The 27,709-nt window shown below is 46.5% G+C and overlaps 1 protein-coding gene across 3 annotated transcripts in view; it reads right to left on the reverse strand.

The window, feature by feature from the left end:
• The window catches only part of SLC38A3 (solute carrier family 38 member 3), a 162,140-nt gene that overhangs the window by 24,471 nt on the left and 109,960 nt on the right, over window positions 1–27,709 (reverse strand). For all 3 annotated transcript variants that reach the window (XM_079964434.1, XM_079964433.1, XM_079964432.1), the window contains 3 exons: window positions 16,722–16,951; window positions 7,965–8,040; window positions 7,314–7,429 (listed from right to left, as the gene is read on the reverse strand). In XM_079964434.1, coding sequence (XP_079820560.1) covers window positions 7,314–7,429; window positions 7,965–8,040; window positions 16,722–16,828 — 299 coding nt within the window. In that variant the 5' untranslated portion in view covers window positions 16,829–16,951. The remainder of the gene's footprint in view (window positions 1–7,313; window positions 7,430–7,964; window positions 8,041–16,721; window positions 16,952–27,709) is intronic.

The raw sequence follows: 27,709 nt of genomic DNA on the forward strand, positions 1-27,709 counted from the left end.
TCCCATTCCATGAGCAGACCTTGTTCTCCCCACTTAGCTCTACACTGAATTGCACCCATTCCCTGAAAAGAGAATGCCCCAAAGCCAGCATTTCCTCATCTGAAGCAACAACCTTTTTTATTCAAATTCTGAAAGAGGCAGGAGGCATTGTCACTTCAGTTATTGTGATCTCTTTGTAGTATTTTGGGGTGGGGTTAGTTTATTGTACCATAATACTTTTTTTTTTAGGTAACCTGTCCTGGGATTTTACAGAGAAGGGCAGGTAACAGCAGCAAGAGCAGCAGCAGCAGCAACAACAACAGCACTAATTGTAATAATAGATTGGGCTCATGCCTGACAATTTCCCTCTCTGTTGAAGTAGCTCTTCTTGATGAAAATATGTAGTGATGCCTGTGGTTGGCTGTGTGTTTTTGCCCTTTCAAGGTTTCCAAGTTCATAGTCTGAATCACAGCCACACTGAATAGCTGCCTGCTTTATTTTGGTTAGCTGCGTGTTTTTCTCTCTGCCCACTGTACTTTCTGCATATATATCCACCATGGTTCCAGTCTACAGTCTCTCTCTATATATATCTCCAAGGTTAGAGAGGCTCCTGGGTGCAAAAATATTGCTAGGTGGTGTTATCCCATAGCAGTAGCTTCTTAGAGTCCTATATCTTTGATTCTTTCCTTCCTCACCTTAAGCATTAATGGTTGGATATGCTTTAAGAACATTAGGCTCCCAGTTCTTTCATAATGCTACTTGCACTTGCTGCCCGTGTACGTTTGTGAACCTGCAATCCTGCCTTGTTGCCCCAAAGCTGGCTTACGAATAAAGTGAGATAGTACAAACTGCAACAAAAGGAATAAAACCCAGGAATAGGCCACAGCCCAGAAAAACCAGTCCATAGCATTCTTATAAACAGAACTAAGCAGCAAGAACTAAGCAGTTTATAAAACTGGGTCCTAGCCAGCTTCTAAAAACTCACTAGTGACGACACTTTGGCACTTCCTCAGCAAGCGAATTCTACAATAAAACACCAAGAAGATGCTTTGTCTTGAAGCCACCTCTCTTACCTGAGAAAGTGAGAATAAGGCTCTCTAAGGTGATCTTAAGAGCACAGGGAGTGGGTGGGTAGATTTATATATGGGATCTATTGTGGTTCAAGGTTCTGTGGTAGATGTGCAAGCATCTCAACATCTACGAAGAACAAAAAACTAGAATGCACCAAAGACTGGCTCCACAAACCCTCCTTCCATTTGTGCAGGAGCAGTGCAATGTGGGTTAAACTGCATTTCTTTTTAGTTATATATGAATCTTGAGATTCATGGGATTCTGCATCTGCTGCTCCATTCAACACTAGACCACTGGATTTTGCACTGTGCTGATCTTCCATTCCACCCTCTACTAAGTTTTTTTTAAAGCTCCTCAGTCTGATTTGTGTATTCACAAGGGCAGGACCGAATTGTGCTTGGTGCGATTTAGAGGGAGTACTTTCGCTGAAGTGATCTGCCTTGTGCTTCAGAAACTGCCTAGGGCTGGCAGACAGAGCTCCCTATCCTGTATGAGCTGTTTGGCCATAAGGGCAAAGCCTGGGCTTGCGCAGCCTTCCCAAGGCCTGGGGAGCTCAGCTACCCTGTGGAGAGTTTCTGTTTCGTTGCCTGACTACGTATGGCAGGGTTCAGCCAGGGACAGTGCTGAGGCATCCAGTCTGCCTCTCCTCAGCCTGTCAAGCCACAGTTTCTTTAGCCAGGGCACAGGATGTCTCCTTCCAAACAAAAATGAAGATGGCACTGTTTCTGAGGCCTCCTGTGGATAATAGCCACATTCATATTCTCCCTACCTGAGGCATTGTTCTTAATATTGGTATATTGGTTCCTTAAACTTGCTGGAAAGCCCTTATTTCAGCACATTCCTTGAAGTAATCTACCTAGGAACAGACTGATGGTTTAGATCGGAACGTGGGGTGGGCTGGGGAGGGAGGCTGTGGCCAAAATGTGGATGCATATACTGACACGGCTGGGAATTAACATGAACAAGACCTTTCCTGTAGCCACCAAGCAGGGACGCAGGTTCATTATGGTAAATGGAGCACCAACCTTAGTCTGCCCTCAGCCAGCCACCACCCTGCCTCCTTATACTGTACTTAGAACCAGTACAAGGGGCAGTCCTGGCTCTCTGCTTCCTCCTCCTTAGTCTCAGACTTGCCTTTGTAGAATTCAGCAGGGAGGATGGGGACAACACCAGAATTACTTGGCTCCCCCTGCTGTTGGCCTCCCTGCCTTCCAACCTATCAGTCCCAATGGGCACCAGCCAACACTGCCATTAAATGAAACTGGCAGACATTAGAAGGTCTTTGCAATGACAGGGAAAACATGTCCACAAGGTCACTGCCTTTCTATAATGTTAAGATCAGAAGGGCATGTAGGGAGACATTTTTTTTCTGTGAATGTTCCACCATTGTGGAACTCTTCTCTCCTGGAGAGTCACCAAGTCTCATTCCAAGTCTGAGCATCTTTTGTGAGAGTTTTATAGCCTTCCTGATTGACCTGGCTGCTTGAGGTTAAGCCACTTTGTTTTCTTTTTAAGGAAAAAAGAGAGATTTGTTTGTTTGTTTGTTTGTTTTAAATAGAAACCAAATATTACAACGTGGGCTAAAATGTATATACTAAAGGGGAAATTATTCGGGGTAGGTGGATGGAGACTTGGGAAGGAAATGAAGTTGTGAAGCAAAAATTAAAGTTAAAAAATGATGCGTTGGGCAAAGTTGTGGTAACTGGGTTAGCTAAGGACATAAAGAAGAGCCCTTCTGAATCAGAGGAAGGGTTCATCCCATTTAGCTCCCTGTTTCTAAGATTAACCAGCCAGATGTCTGTGGAAGCAGGGCATGAAAGCAGAAGCCTTTTCTTGTTTATTGTCCCCAGCACCTGGCAATCAGATGTATACTTCCACTCAACATGGAGGTTCATATAGCCAGGAAGCTACATGGCTAAGAGCTGTCGCTAGAATGTATCCCCCACAAGTTTCTCTAATTCTTTTTAAATACATCTTTAAAGATATGTAAGTTAGTGGCCATCACCAAACCTTGCAGCATTGATATATAAAATTGCACTGTGTGGAGATGTAATGTTTGCAGCATTATTACGAGGCTTTCTGAACCTGAAAGAACATCATGTTGAGTCAACCTGGCTGTAACTTTTGTGGGGAGGGGTTTGAGTTGTGATACTATGTTTGGAGCTCAGACTTCACTTTTGCTTTGTGGTCTTGGGCACTTCACCTATCTCCACATTGCCCATCATGCAAATGCCTTTGGGAATCTGAGAAGAAGGGATCAAGCCATGTTGCTTGTTCCCAACAGCTGTTACTCAGAAGTATACTTTTTCTAGACAGGGAAGCTCCATTAGATATCATGTTTGACAGGGTGTTTGTGTGTCCATGGGCAGTGCAGGTAGAACACATTCTAGATGGATGGAGGTGAGGAAAGGTGTGGCAAGACTGAACTTGGGCATAGTACCTCCACCACAATTTGGGCATAGCAGTACCACCACGGTTGCTATTACCTGGCAGCACAGGAAAGAATCAAACTGAAACAATCTGTGTTATTCATTAGTTGCCGCTGTGCAGAGTCTGGCCATCTGGGCCTCACCCATCCCAAGGGTGTGTTTCTGGTCAGGGAGAGATAAAGCCAAGCACACCGTGGGCAGCGACAAGGAAAGATATTGGCAGCAGTGACAGAGGTGCCAGCAGCTGGGTTATCAAGGAAAGAAAAGTAGAGTGAGCTTCAGACATCTCACTCCTTGCGCTTTATAGCTGAGGCAGCTCTCCAAGACCCTTCAACTTTTGGCTCTAATTGGCAGGCAATTTGGTACACAGGTCAGGGCTGCTGAGCTGCTGCTGAGAAGGCAGGCATGCTGCTGTCAGTGGACTGCTCAGGGATGGGCTGACACTGGAGGGGGGGGGGTCACATCAATAAGACACAAGGAAATTACCCTTTGGTGTCTCTCCTTCTGAGGTGCCATGAGGGGACAAAGACTGTGGCAGAAGGACTCTGAGTGAGAGGCAGGGAAATGTAGATCTTCCAGGGTAGGAGAATGGGAAAGAAAACCTCCCAGGTGAGAGCTAGGAGGATGTGCATTTCCTGTGGAGTGGAAATTAAGAGCTAGTTGTGTAGTTGTGTACAGACAAAATTGGGAGTCATCTTATACACAGATAGTGAATGCAGAGGGGGTCGGGCGGGTGAGCGATTGTGGCAGCAACCTTCTCCCAAAAAGCTAAACAACTCAAGAAATATTGATTTATTAATTTCAGGTTTAAAAAAATAGGCGTCATACATGGGGGCATCTTATACATGGAAAAATATGGTATATGCATTTGTACAGTTACCCCACTTTCAATATCTTGCTGATGATTTACCTCTCCCTTATTTTTCAGGAGGCTGTCGTTAGATAACAGACTGTATTTTATAGGAGTTGTGGAATTTATTGTGAGATGTTATTGTGTATAATTTGGCATTCCTGCTTAGTATGCATTCATGATTTACAATTGTGTATTATTTGTTACTGTGTAACTGTTTTAATTTTTTGTATTGAATGCATATTATGTATTAATATATGTATATTGTTTATTATATTCTATGTTGTAAACTGCACTGTAGTCTATTGTCAAAGGGATGTATATAAACTTTCAAAAGGAATGAATGAACGAACGAACGAACAAATAAATAAATAAATAAATAAATAAATAAATAAATACTGTGAGAAAATCACCCCTGTTTCCTTGGATTCCAGGATTCTATTATAGAGTGCCAGGGCCAAAGATATGACTCGCTTGTGCCTGCTGACTGCCAAGGGTGGTGATGCCTGGATAATTGGCATATTGAGATTGATCACTCTCTATTCCAGGGGTCTGCAACCTTTAAGACAAAAAGAGCCACTTGGACCCATTTCCGAAGGAAAAAAAACTGGGAGCCGCAAAACTCGTCATTATAAAAATAACTTTTTTGTCACTTTTTATTATTTCTTTGTTTGACCCCTCAGAATTACTCCTCCTCATAGAAATAAACGTTAAATTAACAAGTTACCTTTTTTTGTGTGTGTGTTCTTCACTCCCCTTCAAAACAGTGACCAGCGTACATGCCCCCTTTCAATGCAGTGACCAGTGTACATGCCCCTTACAATGTCGCGGGCGGGCAGGCGGGAAGGTGACGTCGGGACGGTGCGTGACTAATGCACGCACCGCCCCCATGCAACGTCACAGCCAGTACAGTGCCTGCCACAGTGGGGAGTATCGGGGCGCACAATGCGCCTCCTCCCCTCGCTAGTATCCACCCCAGAGCCGCGGCAAAGGTGTAAAAGAGCCACATGCGGCTCCGGAGCCGCGGGTTGCAGACCCCTGCTCTATTCCTACTGACTATGGATGGTTCTTCCTCCTCACCCTGCCCCAGATACAGCTTAAGGCCTATAAACCAGTGAGTTTCCTCTCAGCCCCTGATGAAGGCAGCTGCCTCTGCCTGCTGCTTTGTTTGCATAGTGAGTGGTGGTCATATCCCAGAAAGGGGGAGACAGAGAAAGGGAGAAAGGGAAATTGGTAACAGATGAGGGGAAAGTCAACACCTGCAGTGCCCTCAAATGTTTAGTTGACCTAGCAAGAGGCCCCATGGGTGGTCAGGAGCTGGAACATTATATTTTCAAGCTCAAGATAGCAACACTGCGTGTACCAACTTCAAGTGAGCACAAGAGGAAAAGTGCTTAGCTAGGCTGTGCTGTCATGTGCTGCCTTCTGGCAGGAGAAGGGCCTTCCCTTTTCTCTAGGGACCCTGAAAAGAAGGGCTGCCCAGTGCCACAGAGGGCTGAGTGAGCCACCTACAAGGGCCTTTTATGTATTTCTGTCTGCTGTTCCTTCCACTTCACAGGCACTTCCTTTCTTCCGCTGGAGGGCATGTTAATGTGCCTAAAATGACTGCGGCCAACAAAATCTTTGTTTCACACCAACAGCTTTCTAGGTGATGTGCAAAGAGAAAAGCCCACTGACGGGACTGCTTCACTTGGCTCTCCATTCCGAAGAGGTGCATTCTGGGTGGTTCTCCAGGCCTCAGCCCCTCCTGGCTCTAAAAGCCAGAGGAAGGAGGAAGGAAGGGGCATGGGAACCATTTCAGTAGCCCACGTTGTGGAACTCAACTGCCTCAGCACTTCTCAAATCATCAATAGGCTATAGTCATGTTTGCCCCTAGGCAGGAGGCCCCAACCTGCCCCAACCCACCTGCCACTACCCACACAGTATAAGCCTAACAAGCCTCCTTTGTCTCTTTCATCCCAAAGCCCAGCTGTTTTCTGATTCAGGAACCACTCTTGCCAATGACCTTAGCTCCAAACAGAGGAGGAACACTCAACTTTTCTATTCAGAGGATGTAAGTCCAGACTGTCCCCTCACCACCTCAATAAGGGGAAACATCCAATTGTACCCCAGTCCTCAGCACAGCGGTTTCTAATCATGCTGGGAAGCATGCCACCTCATGCTACCGCATCTCCAGGAAAATGTAAATCAATATTCTCCAGTTTAACTATAGCAAAGCCATTAAGCTGCACTAGAAACACTGGGCATGTCTTCTTTTCTTTTTTGCAGTTCCCAAAATATAAAGATTTTCACACTTTTGTACTATGCAAATCCCCGAAGTATCAATTTAGAAAGAAAGCTATGTGATATATCTTTTTTTTTTAAAGTCATGTTTATGTGATAGAATTTTAGTCTCAAAAATGGAGCAGAAAGGGCTAAGCAGAGTGTTAATGAGTGACATGTGAGTGCTGCTTGAAGCAATCCATATGTAGTGCTTCTCCACATTTATTTTATTACATTTATATCTTGCCTTTTCTTCCATCATGGATCCCAAAGTAGCGTACACAGGTTTCCCTGGAGGTCTCTCATCCAGGCACTGACCAGACCCAAAACTGCTTAGCTTCAGAAAGTTGGTAGCCTCATGTGCTTTTGGACCATCCCCTGAGCATGGTGGGTAAAGCATACAAAGCCATGGCAAGGAAAGACTCCCTGCTGCCACCACACTCTGCAGAGCCAGCTGAAGCAGAAGAATGGAGAAGAGGAGGCAAAAGGACAGGAAAGGGATGGCTGGCAAAATCTTTATCTAAAGGAGGCCTTCCTAGCACTGAAGGAACATCACAGCAGTAAAACTAATACCAGTTTGATGAAGCAATTTAAATGCTAAATCGAAAATGATCCAAAAGGACAGCATTTAGAGCAGGATAAGATCAGACTGCCCAAGCTACTAGTGAGATATAAGGGGATGGTATGCATATATTCATAGCTCTTCTGGAAATGGCACTTACAGAAATAGGAGGATACCAGTGTTGGCCATGGCATACGCCAGACCAAGGATCCCGCTGCCCATGATGGCATTGCTGAGGTTGAAGACGGACATCCCAAAAGAGGTCTTTCCTTCAAACTGTAGGGAAAGTAAAATAGGCAGAGAGAAAGTCAGAAAGAGAGTCTGCTGGGAAGGAGTTGGGGCTGCTGTCTTATCTCCTCTTCCCCAGCCCTCTTTGGCCTATTCCTCCCCATATGTTCCTTACATTAAGTTTGGGAGGGGAAATGTTGAGAAGGGTGCTATGGAATCCTGCTCCCTCTAGAATGATGTCTTAGTGCAGTTCCCAGAATTCAGGTCTGCAACTAGTTTTTCCTCTCCATCTTTCCTGCAGGCAAGTTCTCTTGCCTTCCATTCTACCCCTCCCCCAACTAAATGATGAAGACTACGGAGCCATATGGCTCTCTGAGGAGGTTGGATTTAGCCCAAAGGCTGGTAATCCCTATACTGGTAGGTAGCAATTGATGGTGCATGGCTTTCTGGAATGGAGTTGCTATCTAACCCATTTGCAGAATAATACCGGCCTCACATGCCCCACTGCTTTGACACCTTAGCTCCCAACCAAACGAATTTAAGAGACCTGAGCCTCTGTATTGTGAAACTGTACTGTACTTACATCAGTGAAATGAGTCTGTTTCTTTTCAGCACCGTGTGGAAGGAACTCCTCCATCTCTGGCTGGTTGTCATCAAATCTGGATGGTGGGAAAGGACAATGCTTGTTAAAGTGATTACCCTCCTCTTGAAAGTTTCCCTACTAAGAGCTTGGGCACATGGGATGGTGGTCTGCAGAGTATCCTCTTATATACCCATTGTCTGCTTGCTTAGCCAAACTGGGCAGATATTAGAATCTTCAAGAGTCTTCCCTTGCAGTTGGTTAATGTACAGCCTCTGCTGATTCATAAGTTACAAAGAAAAAGAGCTAGGCATTGTTGGAACTCTGTTTCACCAAGCTACTCCTCTGGTCGAGTCTTCAGAATCTCCTCTGATGGTGATTAACGACCTAAGCCTTTAATGAGGCTTCAGGCAGGTTCCCTCATTATGCAGAGTATCCAAACAGCAGAAGGAGATGGAAATATGAGCTACATCGCTACATTTATTTCTAACTACGCAGGACAGAAAAGAATATATATCTGCTCTCTGTGAGAGTCAGTGAACCAACTGGAACAAAGAAACAGGAAACTAGCAACATCAACATCCGTCTCCCATCTCCTGTGAGACTTCCAACAGTCTGGAATGTAAACAGAGTCTTGTGACTCCAAGCACTGCACAGTGGCATAACAGAAACCTAACAGGCATCACCAGCATACTGATCACACTGTGCCCCAAATCTCCTTATACATGCAGGTCCTGCTTACCCAACACAATGTGTTCCCAGGAAATCATTCGTTAGGTGAGCCTTCGCACAACGACCTGATCATTTCCATTACTTCCTATGGGAACATTTCTAATCCATGATTTGTCCAATGTCTCTCCCCTTCCCTCTATGGTTTCTTCCTAAAATGACTGCAGCCTACCAAGTAAGGACATAGGAAAACTCTCCAGCTCTATAGCATTATCCCGGGCGGTAACGTACATCTGACCGCTGCCTGATTCCCGTCGCGGGATTCTCTCCGTCGTTGCTTGCTTCTATCTTACTCAGACCTACCCCCCTTTCCCCCCCGTTTTTTTTTTCTTTTACCAATCCTTTTCCCGTGACCCCAAGTCCTTTATTTACTAGACGCTTCCTAAGGTCTTTTTCCGCTCATTTCAGCATTTTTCGCTCGCTTAAGTTTGCCGCTCGTCCCAATTGCTGTGGTCTCATCTCAGGCTAGCGCCCCATCCCTTATCCTCTTCCGCTTATTCAGCTGGTTCCCGATCACGTGGCGCCGCCATTGTCCATACTCCACGTGACTGGCTTCAGTCAGCCATTTTAGGTGAGGCAGCCGACAGTGGGGGAGAAGAGTTTGTCAGGGGCGTCGCTGCTGGGCACCGGGGTAGCCGCTGCCGGGATTCCCCCTCCCTTTTCCCGCACGGTTTATTTGCACCGTTGACAAGGGTTCAGCCGAGGCCGCACGTTGCCGGTTTATTGCCGCTAGCAGCGCAGCCTATTGTCGGTGGGCGCCATTTTGAGAGGGTCCTCAGCGCGGCCGCCATCTTGAGTGGGTACCAAGGGGAGCTGGGACAGCCATCTGTTGTGGGCAGCCGTGAGCACCGGGTGGGCGTTTGGTTAGCCAACGTTTTGCATTCGCGTCTTAAATTCTCTCGCATTTTCCGTAAATTCTAAGATATATCGCTGCAATTAGGCTAACTGCAGTGGGTGAAAGTAGCGCCCGTGCGGGACCATTAGGGCCGCGTCGCAGCTGTGTTCAAATTAAGTGGTTTGCCTTCCATTCTTTTGCGCAGGAGAAGTAGAAGCGGTTATTTAAATAAATAAAAAATAAAAAATAAAGAGGGCGGTAAAATTGAAGCTGAACAGAGGCTAATACCCCGTGAGAATCCCCGCCTATTAGCAGTTTATAGCCACAGGTTTAGCTAGGGCATACCTTGGGTAAGTAGAAGATTTACTGCAAATAATTAGAATTAAATAATAATAATTATATTTACAATTGGAAAAATTGCAAATATTTAATAGTATTTTAATAAAATAAATAAATAAAAAATAAAATAAAATAAAATAAAAATTATAATAATAATAGCAATTAGAGGCGATTTTCTTTAATTCTTCGGTAATTTTATGCGAATAGAGATAAGAAACAAATAAGCGTTAAGCAAATCCTGCAATACCAGCAAGGCTCAAACTTACATTAGTCATTAGTCATAATTGAGCTTCAATACATAAATAGATAAATTACAAGTAATAACTTGTATATTGAGTATATTAAGCAAGGAGAATATAAATAAATAAATAAATAAATAATATTAAATAAATAATAATAACATAATAGTAAATAAATAATTAAATATATAAATAAATAAAAGTAGCAGATAATAACTTGATAATTAATACATTGCGATCCTTCGCCGTTGTGCGTTTGCTGCAGCGTCTAGTGTAGATGGTACTGAGCTAGACAGAGCCTTCAAGCGGCGTTGACAATACTGAGCAAGAAGCGCGCGCAGCACATCATGGCTTCCAGTGGTGATCAGCAGCCATCCACCTCTGCCAATCAGCTGGCACCCATCGCTGGTGATAGTGGCTCTCAAATGGCAGCCATGCCCTGTGACCCCCAAGCCTTCACCCAGTTTTTCAGAGCTTTCGAAACCTTTTATAGGCAGTGTAGGCCAGGGCCTTTGGCGCTGCCAGCCCCGGAACCGTCACAGGACATGATACCTGACACTCCGCCATTGAATCAGGGACAGCCGTCCAACAGCTCTGCAGGGGGCCGCCCCAACACCCGGGCCCAATCCGCCATAGCTAAGAAAGCAGCTTAAGGTACCGGTAAGGGCAAGGCGCCACCAAAGGACAGTAGCAAGGGTAAGGCACCCGCAAAAGGGGGTAGCAGCAACACCATCTCACAAGCTATAGGTATGCCTAGTGTCTTTCAGGAGCAGCAGACTACGCTCAGTTCCACTGAGGATAGTGCGGGTTCTGGCTCCGAAGAAGAGCGTGAGGAAGCACAATCGTCTCAGACAGCGGCCAGCGCCACCAACAATGTGACGCAAGGGACAGCGGCCAGTGCCACCAACAATGTGGCGCAAGGGGGTAAGAGGAAATCGAAGAAGAAACACACCTCGGCTAAGAAGAAAAGGAGCAAGCAATCTGAGACTGAGGAGGAATCAGGTACGTCCTCTTCAGATTCCGATTCTGAGGGCCCCATGGATGGCTACTGGGTTATTGGTGAGGGTAATCATGGGATTCCACTGTGGGCGCATGAAAGGAGGGCCAATTCCCACCGCAAAAACTTCAATGGGGTTTTGGAGTGGAAGGACGGCGCACTGGTGGAAGACGTAAAGGTCGCTACCAATCAGCCCACAGATTTTATTTTGGGGAACCACTTGTCCCAGAGGAAGAGGAATAAGATCCTCAATGGGGATTACGTGGATATGTTTACACTCCTCCCTCCAGCCAAATTCACTGGAAAAGGCGAAAAGAGGCGCTCTTACGGTAAGAGGAGATATCGTACCCCCAGGGCAGAGCGCACCTTCGAGAACTGGCTGGACGGGTACCAGGTCTTCATGGGTGTAGTTTGCGCTGCTTATCCACGGCGCTCCATGGATTTAGTTGCCTACCTGGCTCATGTGAGGCGCGCTCGTGCCCTCGCTGGGGAAAATTCTGCATTAACGTATGACGAGAATTTTCGCAGAAATGCCTCCCTACTCCCTTCTACCCGTTGGGACCTGACGGACCCTAACTACTGGGGTGAAGACGTAAACCCCTACATCAAGAAAAAAAGTCTGGAGTCGGCAAAAGCGGGTAAGACAGAGGCAAAACGGCGACGCCACTGCTGGGAGTTCAACAGGGGCGTTTGTTCTCGCCCCTTTTGTAAGTATCTGCATGAGTGCGAGCGGTGCTGGGGTAATCATCCCGCCTCCACGTGCTTTAAAAATAAGCCGCAGCCCTTTCGTGGGGGCAGGGGGTACTTCCACGGCAATACCAGAGGTGCCCCCGGTGCATCCCACCAAGGTGCCAGCAATCGCCAGTAACATTGATCTGTGTTTGGCCTTTTCCCCCATCCGCCTCCAACCGCTTAAGGCCTTGTTAGATCAATACCCCGAGAAAAAAGCGGCAAAATACTTGTGGGAGGGGTTCTCTAAGGGATTTAGAATCCCGGTGGCTACCCCCCCCAACTCCAGGGAGGCGGAGAACCAGAAATCGGTTAGGGATAGGCCTGACATTGTAAGAAAGAAGATAGAAAAGGAAATCAGAGCGGGCAGGGTCGCGGGTCCGTTCACCGAGCCACCCTTGGAAGGGCTGCACTTGTCCCCGCTGGGCATTGTACCAAAAAAGACCCCGGGGGAATTCCGTATGATTCATAATCTCTCTTACCCGAGGGGGGGTTCGGTCAACGATGCAATTCCACAGGAACTTTGTACGGTGAAATACGCTTCCTTTGATCAGGCCGTTAGAATGATTCGTAGATTCGGACAAGGGGCCTTCCTGGCAAAATGCTATATCGAGTCGGCTTTCCGCCTTCTTCCAGTTCACCCACAGGATTTCAAATGGTTGGGCTTCAAATTTGAGGGCGCGTATTTCATTGACAAAGCAATGCCCATGGGCTGTTCCGTGGCTTGCGCAGTTTTTGACTCTTTTAGCACGTTCCTTGATTGGGCCCTACGCTTCAGAACAGGTTCATCGGGTGTGTCGCACTATCTCGATGATTTTATTTTGGCAGCAGATAGCAAGCCACACTGCTCCGCCCTGCTTGAGGCTTTCACATCCTTAGCCAGTGAATTAGGGGTACCCCTGGCTGCCGACAAAACAGAAGGACCAGCCACTTCTTTGGTCTATTTGGGCATTGAGCTAGACACCGTGGCCCAGACTTCGAGGTTGCCAGGTGAAAAGCTGGCGGCGCTCAAGGCGCTGATTCAACAGCTTTTGCCTTTAAAGAAAATTACCCTGAGACAAATTCAATCCCTGCTGGGCCACTTAAATTTCGCTTGCAGGGTAGTGGCCCCTGGGCGCCCATTTTGCGGTCACCTGGCCAGATTGTCGGCTGGGTTGAAAGCACCTCAGCACAGGGTGCGCCTCTCCAGGGAAGTTAAGGCCGACTTGGGTGTGTGGTTGCAATTCCTGGATAAGTACAATGGCATATCATTATGGCAGGACTCCTTGCTGCTCAATGCAGATCTCCAAGTTCATTCAGATGCGGCTGGCTCTTTGGGCTTCGGGGTCTACTTCCGAGGCCAGTGGTGCGCCAAAAAGTGGCCCCCCGACTGGCGGGGGTCATCACCCGGGACCTTACATTTTTGGAGTTCTTCCCTATAGTTGTGGCAGTTCACTTGTGGGCAGATAAATTCCGCAATCACAGGGTTTGTTTCAACACGGATAACCAAGCAGTTGTAGCAGTTCTCACTAGGCAGTCCGCGCGGTCCACCAGAGTGGGAAACCTATTACGGTCTTTCGTCCTTCTGTGCCTCGAACAAAATATATATTTTATGGCCAAATTCGTGCCAGGCATTAATAATGACATCGCGGACGCTCTATCTCGTTTCCAGATGGAGCGCTTTCGCTCATTGGCGCCGGAGGCGGAGCAATCATTGATGCCTTTCCCGGAGCATCTCTGGAAGATTGGGAGCGAGAGATAATGAAGGGAGTATTCGGTGCCGTGGCCCCGTCCACGATGCGGTCATACAAGAAGGCTTGGGCTGAATTTTTAAGGTTCCGCATGGGTTTGCCTGGCTCGAGTCACCGTGCCACGCCCTCCACCAGGGAGGTCCTGCGTTTCTTGGCGCACCTGAAAGAGCTAGGCAGGGCCCCTAAGACGCTCAATATTCAGTCAGCAGGGATCTCTTATTTTTGCAAAGCCTTTTTCGCAACCGTCCCGTGTGCGGCATTCATTGTGCGCAAGACACTCGAGGGATGGCGCAGACAACACCCCCCCAGCGCGGACAGGAGGCGGCCCATAACATACGATATATTGTCACGGATACATAAAGCATTGCGGACAATATGCTGGTCAAAGTACGAAGCACGCCTATTCTCAGCTGCGTATTCTATATCTTTCTTTGGCGCCCTACGCGTTGGTGAGGTGGTCTGTGAAGGAGGGGGCAATCACTATTTGAGAGGCATATTAATGAGTGACTTGACCCTCTCTGACACCGACCTCGTTGTCTGGGTGCGGAGCTCAAAGACTGATCAGCAGGGCAAGGGGGCCTTGCTTCGGCTGCCAGCAGCCCACGAAAAAGGTCCCTGTCCAGTTAGGGACACGAGGCGCTTTCTTTATCTGAGACCAAGCGGCCCCGGCCCGCTTCTGATACATGCAGACGGATCCCGCCTGACAAGGCATCAATTCACTAGAGTGTTGAGGTCGGCTTTGTCCGCGTGTGGTCTACCTGCTTCCGAATTTGCAGCCCACTCCTTCCGTATTGGAGCGGCCACCACAGCGGTGCACATGGGGCTCTCCGCTGAGAGGATAAAAGAATTGGGGAGGTGGAAATCTAATGCGTATAAAGCTTATGTCAGAAACAACTTATGACTGGGAGTGCCACCCCTGAACTTGGTTCCCCTGTCTATTTGTCTTACAGAATCCAAGAGTGCGCGCATTTGGTTGGTGGGCCACAGCATTGTTCATTGGGCCAAGAATCGTGCTATGAGTGCTGGACTGGGCGGCAACTTGGGTTTACCTGCAAAGGTGGAACTGGTTTGGATAGCGCGTAGAGGGATGCGTTGGAGTGAATTCAAACCAGCGGTGATGGCGAGGGCTGCGGCCGAGGGTCCGCCTGATGCCCTGGTGATTCAATTGGGTGAAAATGATCTGGCTTACCGAAAAGCCATCGATTTGAGATGGAACATTTTTGACGATCTGTCTGAGTTGATGGCAACATATCCAAACATCATAATTTTATGGTCCTTGTTGCTTGAGAGGAGGACATGGCGGGATTGTGTGAGCCCAGTGGGAGTCAACAAGGCAAGAAAGGTTTTAGAGCGGGCAGTTGGTCGTAGAGTGGCAGCCATGGGCGGGTGCGTCATAGGGCACCCGAGCATCCAGTTCGGCAATGAGGCCCTCTACAGAGGGGATGGCGTGCATCTTTCTGATGCTGGAAACGACATCTGGTTGGGGTACATTATAGCAGGGATTAGGAGTTGGTTACAGGTTTGAAGCTATTGGCGGCGAGCTCCGCTCGAGTGGCGGTTAGGCATTGGCTGGGGTTCTATTGTTATGCAAATGGATGGGGGGGAAGGTACGCCATCACCTTCCCCCAAGAAAAGGGGTAGTCCGGTAGAGGACTCTGGGGGGCGTTGTCTTGTCCGAAACCTTGGAAGGTAAGGGCCTCCGGCACGCCCCCGAGCGGTGACACCCGTGGGATCCTAGTTGGCGTACTTCAACAGGACCCCCACGGTTTGTGTTAACCCTTCCCGGTCACCATGCCGGGTAGTGGATAGGAGCCAATGCCTAAGGCCAATACCTTCAATTCTCTAATCAATAAAGTTGTGGCCTTTTCATGCCCAATTAAAACTTAAACTACGTGTCCTGTGTCTTTATTTCTCATGGGGGAGGGGAATTGACACGCAAAGCCATTTCTGACCCTTGGGGAGGAGAGGGGGTTGCGGTCTAGCCCCTCCCCCAAGCGTGGGGGCTGGCATTTGGCCCCCGCGAGATCTGCGGGAATCCCTGGGCGTGCTTTCCACCCGCCCGCCAATCGGCGGGCTGGGGAGGTGTGGCCTAGCATTCTTAAGGCCAGGCACGCCCAGGGACCGCCCTCTTTACTCCTGGCCAGCTGAGAAGTTTTCCCATCCCACCCACCCTTTGGTATAGGTAGACATAGGTAGGTATGACCTTGCTATGGACTTCGGTTGGTCGCCGCAAGGGGCCTGGTAGGAATTTTTCCAAGTTGGCGAATTTACGGCCTTCTGGTTTTTTTGCCTACCTCGTAGCAAACGTCACAACTTTCCTCAGTATTGGCGGTTAGGCATTGGCTGGGGTTCTATTGTTATGCAAATGGATGGGGGGGAAGGTACGCCATCACCTTTCCCCAAGAAAAGGGGTAGTCCGGTAGAGGACTCCGGGGGGCGTTGACTTGTCCGAAACCTTGGAAGGTAAGGGCCTCCGGCATGCCCCTGAGCGGTGACACCCGTGGGATCCTAGTTGGCGTACTTCAACAGGACCCCCACGGTTTGTGTTAACCCTTCCCGGTCACCATGCCGGGTAGTGGATAGGAGCCAATGCCTAAGGCCAATACCTTCAATTCTCTAATCAATAAAGTTGTGGCCTTTTCATGCCCAATTAAAACTTAAACTACGTGTCCTGTGTCTTTATTTCTCATGGGGGAGGGGAATTGACATGCAATTTGTCTAGATCTGGACTGCTAACAGTTCAGCAGAAACTCTTAACAAATAACCGGAGCTTTCTTGACAATTTCACATCTAGTTGTAGCCTTGAAGTAAGCACAGAACAACGTAAGAAAACATAAGAAAATGCAAGAAAAAAGTATGAATTTATAAACTGATCTGTGGGAAGGCCCGAAGTCTCAGCTGTACCAGGGTCCAAAATCACTGTCCTTCATGCGACACTTGCGACACTATCATCACCCACTCACCTGCACTCCAGATTATCATCTACTCTACTCTAGACTGATTACTGAATGGTGGCCAGGAGTCATTGGCAGTGCTTTGTACTCACTGAAAGAGCTCTAATTTCATGGGAAGGAGAGTGGACTTATATTGAGGAAGATTTTATTATCTTCAGCCCAGCAATCTCACTCTCAAGTCTAATACACCAAGGTTGCTATGGCTCACCTGTCATTCCCCACGGAGGGGATGGAGGAGGCATTTAAAGATGAGTGTTTCCCATTCGGCACCAGCTCTACCATCTCTGTCTGGATGGGGATAGCCATGGAGTTCATCTTCGCCCTCTGAAGTGAGCCCCTTCTCTTCTTCCCTGGCAGTGAGCTTTCAGACAAGTAGTGGGCTATACAACGTGGAGACGGAACCTGCACAGGGCAGCGGTCTCCTTAGCAGTGCTGTGTCTGCAAAGAAACACCCATCAAATCAGATATTTGACCCGATGAAAAAATGCTGTTAAAGATTTGGCATAGAGGAATTGAACATGTCCAGCACAGGAAAGAAAATCAGGCATTGCTGTATACATTGAAGGATGGCAGGCATGTGTGTAAGATTGCAAAAATCTCAGTCACAAGATTATTAATGAGAATTACGGAACTCCCTAAAAACCAGCCATTGTCCAAATTCTGTCCACTTGGGATCACTCCAGAACGGTCCTGCTAGAAATGGCTGACAACCACTTAAATTTCTTTTCTAACCAGCAAATGAATGCATTCCGTACTGTTGATGCTGGTTTGGATGTAGCAAGCGGATGGTGAGAGAGATAACATGTGAGTGGGGAAATCTTCCTTTATGCTTCCGTAGGCCACCTTGTAGGATAGCCCAGTTTTGGAGCATCAGAACCCTGGCTAGCTTCTCACTCTTCCACCTGCTGGTATACCTCAGTGAGATTCCACTACTTCTATCTTTGCACACAGTGTACCAACAAATTCAAGATACACCCGATAATAATCTTCAGCTTTGGGAGATGCTAATCGCAACCATGGCATCATTCATTTGGGCTCTTTCCACCAATCACAGAGCTAAGAGAAAGGCTTCAAAAACCTGAGCATCAAAAAGCCCAAGTATGTGTGTGACGTTGCTCTCACAATTCCCCACTGCAATACAATCTGCACTGCATGTACCCTGACACTGTAAGAGTGTCAGGACCTCCTGCCCACAAGAAACGTCATTCCTTCCCTGGGGCTGCCTTTCACTGCATTTTCTTTGTAGGCCATCTGCTTCCCCCGGCCCAAACACCCTTGTTCAGGGAAGGTGTCAGAGGCCGGCATGATAAGGCACTTGCCAAGGCCCATATTCCACTAGGGGGCCTGCTGCTGATCTCCAGAGATCCCTGGTCCTGCTCCTCGTTCTTGTTCTTCCAAGTAAGTGAAGGCTGTGACTAAAGCAAGGAGAAGCAGCACCACTCTCCATCTGCCTGATGAAGATCAGGCCCAGAGGGAGAGCAAGCAGACGGGCAGTAGAAAGACGGGGGTCCCAGTGATGCCATATTGCCGAAGGACCCCACGGAGCTTGTAGTGTGTACTGCCCTTGTTTCTCTTGCGTCCATCCCCTCCCTTTAGGCGTTGCTCCTACCCACTCCCAATAACATCCTCTTCCTTCCTTGCACCCTCATAGCTGCAAGCATCTGCAGTGTTATAATAAATAATAATATTGGTTTGTTTTTATTTTTGTTTTATTACATACTCTGTATTCTCATTTTGTATTTTTCTGTAGTGAACCACTCTGGGATCTTCGGATGAAGGGCGGCATACAAATTTTAATAAATAATAATAATGGTGATGATGTTTGCAGTCCTTGCAATCTTTCCAGAGCTTGGTTTGTTCCCGACCTTACTTTCCCTTGCCGCTTTGACTCCTGCTCCTCCCCTCACTGTGCTTGTCCTTACATGAGACTTACCCCCGCCTGTCTAAATGGCCCCTTCGCAAGCTTCCCATAGAGTTAAGTGTAGCTCTAAATGTCACGCTTAGAAAATCTCCTGGCAACTTCATCTCTGATCGCAGCCATACATCTGACCGGGCTCAGGAGCAGAAAAGATACTTGGCTCACTCCCCTTAGTGTGTAATTTTTAAAATTAGTGTTGCAAAAGTCATGCTCCCTGACCTGGCCAGCCCACTGTAGCCCCACATACTTGAGGACTGTATAGCTAAACCAGTGATCAAGGGAAAGCAGACTGTACATGCCTGCAATGATCTCTTAAGATTGATCAAAGGCCTCGTCCTTGGTGATTCTTCATTGAAAATTAATTGCCAGTCTCTTCCTGAAGCACCCCAGGGTTTTCTTCCCTCTGTTGCCAAATGATTCCTGTGAAATGCTAGCCTAACTCTTTTCTTTTCAAGACATTGTAAGAGTCGGACACAACTAAACGACTAAACAACAACAATGTGTTGTGTTTTGCATTCATTTCCCACTCTTATTCCAAGGACCTCAGGTTCTTTCTCACCTCTGCCCTTTTGTCACAACAACCCTGCGGGGTACATTTAGGATGAGAAACAGTGAATGGCCCAAAGTCACTCAGTGAGCTTCATGGCTAAGCAGGGATTTGAAACCAGCTCTTCTTATGCTTATCTGACATAGTTATCTGCAAAGGTTTTTGAAAGAATTGTGTTAACAAAGCTTTTTTTTTGTTTGGCAAAACTGATTTCTGCTTTATTGGGCATTTAAGAGTGCAGAGAAACCAGTGGCTTGACTCTGGGAATCTTTGTCTGATCTCCTGGTGACAAAGATAAAATTTTAAAAATCAGTACCATTTGAGAAAACTCTGCAAGAGGCACAGTAAGAGCTCTGCAAAAAAGAAAAAAGAAAAAAATAAAATAAAATAAAATAAACAACTCTCTCAAGCTGTTAAATAGTTCTATTTCTTGCTCCACAGTCTCTCTCTGTCTCATACACATACTCGTTTAAGGGTGTCAGTACCAGAAAAAAGCAGAAACAAAGCATGAATGGGCAAGGGAGATGAGTGCTCTTGGATCACCTTCTGATGATCAAAACCATCCCAAACCTTGGTCTTGTTTGCCAATGGAACAGAAAGCAAAATAAATAATTAAATCTGAGCTTATTTTGTTATTCAACACCGCCGGTTAATCATTTCAGATGTCCTAATTGCAACCTCCTTGTAACATATCAAATAGATGCTAACAATAGTTTAAGCAGCAAAACACCAACCCCATCCTTTCCAACAAACCAAGTTTGTGATTCAATCCATTGTACTTAAGAATCCAGTAGGGTGACAAGCTTGAGTTCCCACGCACATCCCTTCCTTTGACTTTTTCCAGGGCACAAAATCAACTGATAGAGAGATGAGAGAACCAGTGATTGAAAGTGAAAGAGAGCAAATGCAGCAAAACATGATGGAACACCAGAATAGAGTATCAGTATAATGTTAAGGGGATTCCTGCCAAAGATCTAGCCTGCAATCCGAAACACACACTTACCCGGGAGCAAGTCCCACTGAACTCAGCAGGGCTTAATTCTGAGTAGAAGTGTCTAGGATTGCACTGCTAATCTACTTTCGTCACTGTAGAGATCAGACTTGGGAAATGTTTGGCTGCCCACAGGTAACAAATAAGCCAACCTCAACTGTGATTGTTTGTGACTGACATAGACTCCTAAAATGTCAACATACCCACCCCAACGAGGCAAACGAAAACAACTTTTGTGCTTTTTGTTCCCCCTAGTTTTAGCAGAAGGGAGAACTGAAATAAGCCCTTTCACATTGCTTTTCAAGAAACAGCCCTTCATTCTCTGTAGGGCACCCCATTTTCTGCTCCCAGTTCCTATGCAACAATACTGCCAGGGTTAGAAAAACCCCAAGGCACACCTGCAGTCCCTTTTTACACGACTCCATTACTCAAAGCACTGAGAGTGAGGGTCAGGTGAGGAAGGGGGGGGATTCACTCGTCTTTGTGCTGCGGTGTGAGAAGGACAGGAAGCTTCTGCCATGCTCAATCTTGTTGCAACAGTGGTGTCGCATCACCACAAACATATATACATCATACACTCCATAGACTGATAGGTGGTTTTTGCGGGCACTGGTTTCAACAACCCTTAGGTATGCCTCTGCTGGCTGGATATACCGACAGACTTTCCTTTTCCAGGTAGTTGGACAAATTCCTAACTCCCAGCTCCGACATGGGTGACAGTGGATTTTGAGCGCAGGTAGGTCTCATGACCCCCACAAGGGACCCCAGCAGACCTTTCATTCCTCACACATCTCTATTTACACATCAACTCTGTGTGGCATTTTCAGGAACTCACACGTTTTCTGGGCTTCTTTCAGCTGCCGCACACTTTCCAAGCAATCATTCTGATACAGATATGAACCTTAGGCATTTGGTGTGCCTTTGGTGAGTTTGAGTGACAGTAAATTGGGACCGGAATTGCCAGGAGGGGTGGATTGAAAGAACATGACACTACAGTCACAGAAGCTGTCAGATGTTGTGATCGTGCAGCTGCATCTAAGGAGGAGCATAGTAGGATTGCTTAACCTCACCGCATGCCTGGTACAGACAATAAGCCTAGGCGGATCCTGTGTCCAATGGGCATTCAACAGAAACCCGATGCCACCCTCTTGTAATCTGTGTCAATGCTTAATTCACGCTCACTGCTAAGAGTTGTGCCTCATGAGGGGCCTGTGCAGATTTCATGTTTGCTGCTGCTATTGTAGTTTCCCCATCAATGCCCATTAGCGCTTTCTCCTTATTCACTGTAACCAAGTTACCTCTTAACCTTCCTTTTAGATGCTAAACAGACTTGAGCTCCTGAAATCCCTCCTTGTGAGCTGAGCAAGCCCCAGCCCTTTGGAGTTCACAGTCACAACTGAACCAAAACTGACAAAAGCACTTGGCCTGATGCCCTGGCAGCATCTCCAGCTCCTGTGCCTGAAGCACAAAGGAAGGAGAGAGGGATTCAACATCTAGGAAAGGTGATGGCGGAGGAGACAGGAGGACAAGAAACGTGTTGGCAGAAGCCTGTGGGCTCAACTTATTGCAAAAGGATGCAGAATACTGGCGGCAGCAAGTGAATAAGGAAATGGCAGTGATTAGGAAGGAAATCCTATCTCTACAGGCAATCCAAACACAGGGCACACACACACTTGCCCCAATAATTAGAGGCCCTCCTTAATGATGGAGAAATGGCACAATTAGCTACTTTGCACAAAAATTGAGAAAACCATAACAGAGGGTCCAATGCATTCTTGTGAAGTTTTTCCCCTAGTACTGCAGGTTCAAACAAGGTGCTGCATTTAGTTTTGCCTTCCTGGAATAACCCAGTACTCATATAAAGGAGGACTGCTAATGCCAGTCCCTGACCCTATCCTTTAAAAGCTGAATGAGAAGTTCACCCAGTGTGAGTTCTCCCTCAGCATGAAGACACAGTTGCTGGTTCAGTTGCTCTGAGATTATTTAGCCTGGCTGAGGAACACAAGAAGAGGCTGTTTTATGCCAAGTCAGGCAAATTGGTCCCTCTACCTCCGTATTGCCTACAATTGACTGGCAGTGGCTCTCCAGGGTTTCTTCCAGCCCTACCTAGAGATGCCAGGGATTGAAACTGGGACCTTCTACAAGCAAAGCAAATGCTCTACCACTGAAGTGATGGGTCTTTGCCATAAGCAGTTACATCTCTTTTTGAGTCACATCTTATGTCTCACAGCACAGAATGCAACAAAACATAATCCACAAGCGATAAGGCAGATGTGGGTTCTACCCCCTCATGTCTTCTATACAGTGGTACCTCAGGTTACATATGCTTCAGGTTACAGACTCCGCTAACCCAGAAATATTACCTCGGGTTAAGAACTTTGCTTCAGGATGAGAACAGAAATCGTGCTCTGGTGGCGCAGTGGCAGCAGGAGGCTCCATTAGCTAAAGTGGTGCTTCAGGCTAAGAACAGTTTCAGGTTAAGAACGGACCTCCGGAACGAATTAAGTACTTAACCCGAGGTACCACTGTACTGGTGCAAGACTTTAGGGAAGAGTCTTCTGTTTATATATACACACATCACCCTCAAGCACACAAGCAGAGAGCTCTTCGGAATTCTGAGATGCAGAGAATTACAGGACTGGAGGGAGGTCTCAAAACAAGGTCAAAAAAAATCTTTTGCTAACAGAAGGATGATCAGAACCCAACCGCCACCCCCCAAAAGATGGTGGGTTATACAGCCTGTCCTTAAAACCTCTTAGTAGAATAAATTCTCTAACATCTGTAGGTCAGATGTACTTCAACTCCTCACCCCAGTTGCAAGATATTGGGATCCAAGTGCTTCTGTGGGAAGACAACGTTTTCACACTCTTCAGGAACGGTATATCACTGCAAATTGCTAACAAAAACAGTGACAACAATTGCATTGCCCTAAGAACAGATCCTCCAGTCCTATATGGAGCTTGATATATGGTTCTTACGACTCACAGAGGACAATTAGGCAGAGAAAAGGGAGGGAGTGAAATGAGGGTTTAAGTGGGAAAATAATGCACCCCGCTTCATCAGAAGATGCAAATATCAGCAAATACTTCCCCTGGTTGTTCTTTGGCCACACATTCCTGGGGGAACAAAAGTTCTGCCCACCTGGGCCTGGCAGCGACTGCCTTCCGTGCTAGTCAGGACACTGAAGTCTGAGGGGAGCCGGAGAGACTATAAGAGGCCTGCCAGGCTGTGAAAGCAGCGAGCGCCGGATATGTTGGCAGTCAGCACAAAGTGCCTTCTGTTTGGGCTCATAGCCCTTGCCGGTCGATAGCTGGGAAGCGGCTCCAAGAGACAGAGCATCTTTATAGGCAGCTCATGCCCAAAGTAATGAGGAGGGCTGCACCCCCCACAGCCCCCTCCAGCCTCTTTTCCTTACCAACTCCCCCCACCCCTGACTTTTTTTCTTCCGCTCCGCCACCCACAGCTCTTGGAAGTTTGCTGTGATGCCTTAAAAACAATCTTGCTATTGGAACAACGTATGGGCCACTTCGTGTGCCAGGACGAGGATAATGACACTGAGGTGAATGTCTGGGACTGATGTGCAAAAGAACTTGGAGCTCAGCTCCCAAACTTTGCCACAGGCTCCGTGACCAGGGATAGGTTGCTCGGAGTCCTTCTGCACCGCAGGCAAGAATTCTCCCTGGCTCCCTTTCCGGGCTTTGTACAGCGTGTAGAAACTACAGCTGGCAAAAGGGGACTCAGGGACTCTAAGGCAGGGATGGAGAGTCTTTTCCACTTCCTCGTGGCCAGAGGGCTGCAAGGTCAGATGAAAGAGTGGGGGGAAAACGTAAGCAAGAATGGGTGGGGTCATCAGCTTTGACTCTCACCTATGGAGAGTAGGCTATACTGCAGCCATACAAAAGCAAGACGTTTCTATACACACATATACACCTACCCTCATATCACTCCTTCTTCTACCCAAGCAAGCAAAAGTTGCCATCACAGTTCAAGGGCATGTTCAAGACAGGCAAAAGAACTCAAAGCAGGTTGTGGAGCAGAACTGGTGAATGTCCTGGGGGCCGCACTTGACTTGTGGGTCCTCAAGTTCCCTGCTGCCACTCTATGGTCCTGCTGCCACTTGCAGTGTTGGGGGTCTAACTCCACCTCTCAGCCGAAGAAAAAACTCAGCTGAGGGCAATCATCTATAGCAGTTTATGAATGAGATGCAGGTTAATTATCAACACTAAACCTGCCGAATTTCATGCATATCTGGATACCTGTGTCCCATTTCCTCTTCTATTAAAAAAAAAAACTCTATTCCAATAACAAACTATAAGTACTGTTTAAACTTCTGCAACAACTGTTTTCAGTAGCATCAAAATGTTTCAGAACAGCTTCTCTCTGGCAAGAGAACAGAAGGCAGAGCAACAGATTTCCTGGTATCTGAAATAATAGAAGCTAGTGACTTCCAGTGGCCACCTTAGGAGCATGGAACTACAGTGAAGTATTCTAAAGCAGTATAGTAGAGCCTAATGCTACACTGAGTGATAAGCACAGGGATGTACTTGGCCATTTCCAATGCCTCCTGCAACCACTTCCAGGATATGGGCTGGCCCAAGACATTTTGCTGCCTGAAGAACAAAGTGCGACCTGCATCCTCCTCCAACGTACAACTGAATCTTACCAACGCTGATGATGGAACAGCATCCTCTGCCACACCTGAGAGTGGTAGGGCAGCTGAAGAGGTGTGCTGTATGTGACACACAGAACTTTATCCTCCCAAACTTTCCTACCCCAATGTCCACTGTCTTTCTCTGCCAAATGGTAGGGCTGTGACTGTCAAAGAAAACAATCCTAATCCAACACGAGGCACTGTGGCAAATTCTTGCCTTCATCCCAGCAAGCCACCATTAGCATTTCTTCCATAGTCAATTAAAAAAAAACAACCCAGTAAACATACAGGAACCTATTGGCAACTTATCACATCCTGCTACAGCCAACTTAAAAAAAATAAAACCAGACATTTCCAAAGTAAACATAAAGGAAGCTATTAGCAATCTCTCACATCCTATTACTATTCCCCTAGGTTTCCTGATGCACAAGATGAGCCTGGAAGCAGCATCATTCAAAGATGCGCTCTCTCTAGTCAGCCCACCTTCCATCTTCAGCTATGCAAACCTCTAAATAAAGAGAAAAAGTAATGTTGTCCTTTGAAACCTAGAAATACAGCTAGAAGAATGTAAGTGAAATTCCGACCATTCTAATCTCAATGTTGCTTCAGTGATTTGCAAGGAACTACAAATGACTACCATGTGACTTCAGTGCTCTGTTAAACAAGTCATCTGAGTCATCTTATTTATCTAGCATTAAGCTTGCATCATATAAATGCATAATCCCAAGTTCCGGGCTGCCAGCTATCTGCCATGTGACCGTTCCACTGGAATATTTCTTCTGTGCCACCAACCTTTTCCTCCTTCAGGGATGAGGATGCCTGAACAAGCAGCTGGACCACTTGCATCAGGGACAGAGCTTTGGGGCAAGAAAGACACCCACGTGGTGCTACAGTCTTGTGAAGATGTACCTATAGCTTAGGACTACACTTCATGCATCTGAGAAAGTGGACTGTAGCCACAGTGTTATGCCATAATAAATTTGTTTTTAAGGTGCCTTTTGTGTTTTTAAGGTGCCAAAGTATCATCTGTGGTTTAAGCTACCCACAAACTGGAAGAAACAAGACAGTACTAGTTTGTCATTGAGGAATTTTAATGTGAGAAACAACCATTGTAATTCTTTCCTGAATTTACAGTATGCTGGATTCTTGATGGCTCAAAGGATTTATTTTTTTTTGAATGACAGTGACTTGTAATTTTGAAAACTGCAAGTGATAGCAAGTCTACCACCCACAGTGATAAGAAGTTCTTGTTTGCTGTGCCGCTAGGAAATTGCATGTAATTTTGAGGTAATTGTTTTTTTCACTTATGTCATCCTATGTGGTCTTTAATTATAAAAGCCCATCTATTATAATTTGGATTTCCATAAATGGTCAGATGTGATGATCCAGGTAAATGTCAGGAGTAAATGTCACCACAAAAGTAATTGTGCAATGATAAGGCAGGCATGAAACACATTAAAAACACCTAAGACTGGCATGGACTTGCAGAAGAGTACAGAGTCCATGTCCTTTTGTTCTATGGCACACAAATACTCTGATGAAAATTCCCAGCAGGTTGCACTCCGGAGTTCTCATGTGGCAAGATGGAACTTCAAAACGTTGTTTTTGTTTACTTATCTCCTCTTAAAAGAGGGGTGGGGCAGAGGTAAGAGAAAGAGAGAGATTAGATTCCTCCTGAGACACAGAACTGGATCTCACTGAAACATACATTCTGAGGCTTTACTACACAAGATCAAGAGTTCATGCCTCACCTTCTGTCCCATTAGCAGATGAATAATGAAGGGTGAACCATGAGGTTTTTGTTCCAGCCTACTGGGAATTCAGTACATGATAAACCAATGGTGCCAAAAGACTTCCCATATCTGATAAGTTAAAACATAAAAAGAGTTCTGCTTTTTATGTCCTGCATCCTGTTCTCACAGCGGCCATTTGGCTACCTATGGGAAGCCTGCAAGCAGGAACTGTACTCTTCCTCACTTGTTATTCAGGAACGCACTGCCTCTGATAATGGAGAAGGAACATAGCAGGTAAGTCACATTAAGGGTTACATAGAATGCTCATTAAAACCAGTGGGGAGGACGGCCGTTTCCATGGGACAGCAGTGATCACACACACACACACACACACCCCTCTGTAAAAGATTGCATCATCAAGTATTATTCAAACTACATAATATGTTTCCTCCTAGAAACTGAAAATCCTTCCTATTGGTCTGTGGCTCAGAAGTCTTACCATTGTGTGATGTGATAAGCATTTCCCCCCTTATGCAGCTCAGGTACTTGAGAAAATCTGTTTCTGAATGGCAAGTGCCATGGCTGTGACTGATTTCCATCGCTCTTTATTTAATTTAATGCACAGAAAAGGTTTCTGCCTCCATCCTGACTCTGCGTGAAATCCACAGATCGAGCAGGCCTCCGCTGACAGCTGGCAGCATCTGACAGGAACAGCATTTTGTTCCATAGCTGGCGTGCTTCCCAGAATGCAATTCAGCTGGGCACCTGATTGGCAATATTAATGTGGAAATGAGGCGGTCGCACAAGATGCTAATGATTTTTAAACACTTATTTGAAAAGTATTTTAATGAGTTGACAGCGGGAAATAGGGAGAGTTAAACAAAATCGATAGAATGGGAAGGCAGACCCTCCCTGAAACTGTTTGCTTTGCTTTGAGATAAGGTCTTGCAGAACAGCAAATAGAAGTAACCTTGTGTACAAAGGGGTATGTGTATGCCTCATTACAGTATCTGAGAGTTTGCATGGCATGTAAGCATTTATTTTACATGGAAATGTACTGCACATTTCTCTGCTGTGTGGCTGTACTTTGAGTCTATCTTTGCTTGTAAAAGGAGACTTCTGGAGGCATCTGGGCAAATGGATGTATTATTCTTGGGTGCACACGAGCAATAATGTGCATGGTGTCTGCTAGATAAATACTGGCCTGAATAGACTGCATGTGCTCAGGAGCACATCACTGTGTGCTGGAGCATATCTGATTTCTGACAGCTCACTACTGGATTGTGATGTTGATGCTTGTGTGCTGAGGGTGAAGCTTGCATGCACACCATTATATATTGTTCCCTGGAAGTGGTG

Source organism: Podarcis cretensis (assembly GCF_951804945.1).
Source record: "Podarcis cretensis genome assembly, chromosome: 2".
Lineage (NCBI taxonomy): Eukaryota > Metazoa > Chordata > Lepidosauria > Squamata > Lacertidae > Podarcis > Podarcis cretensis.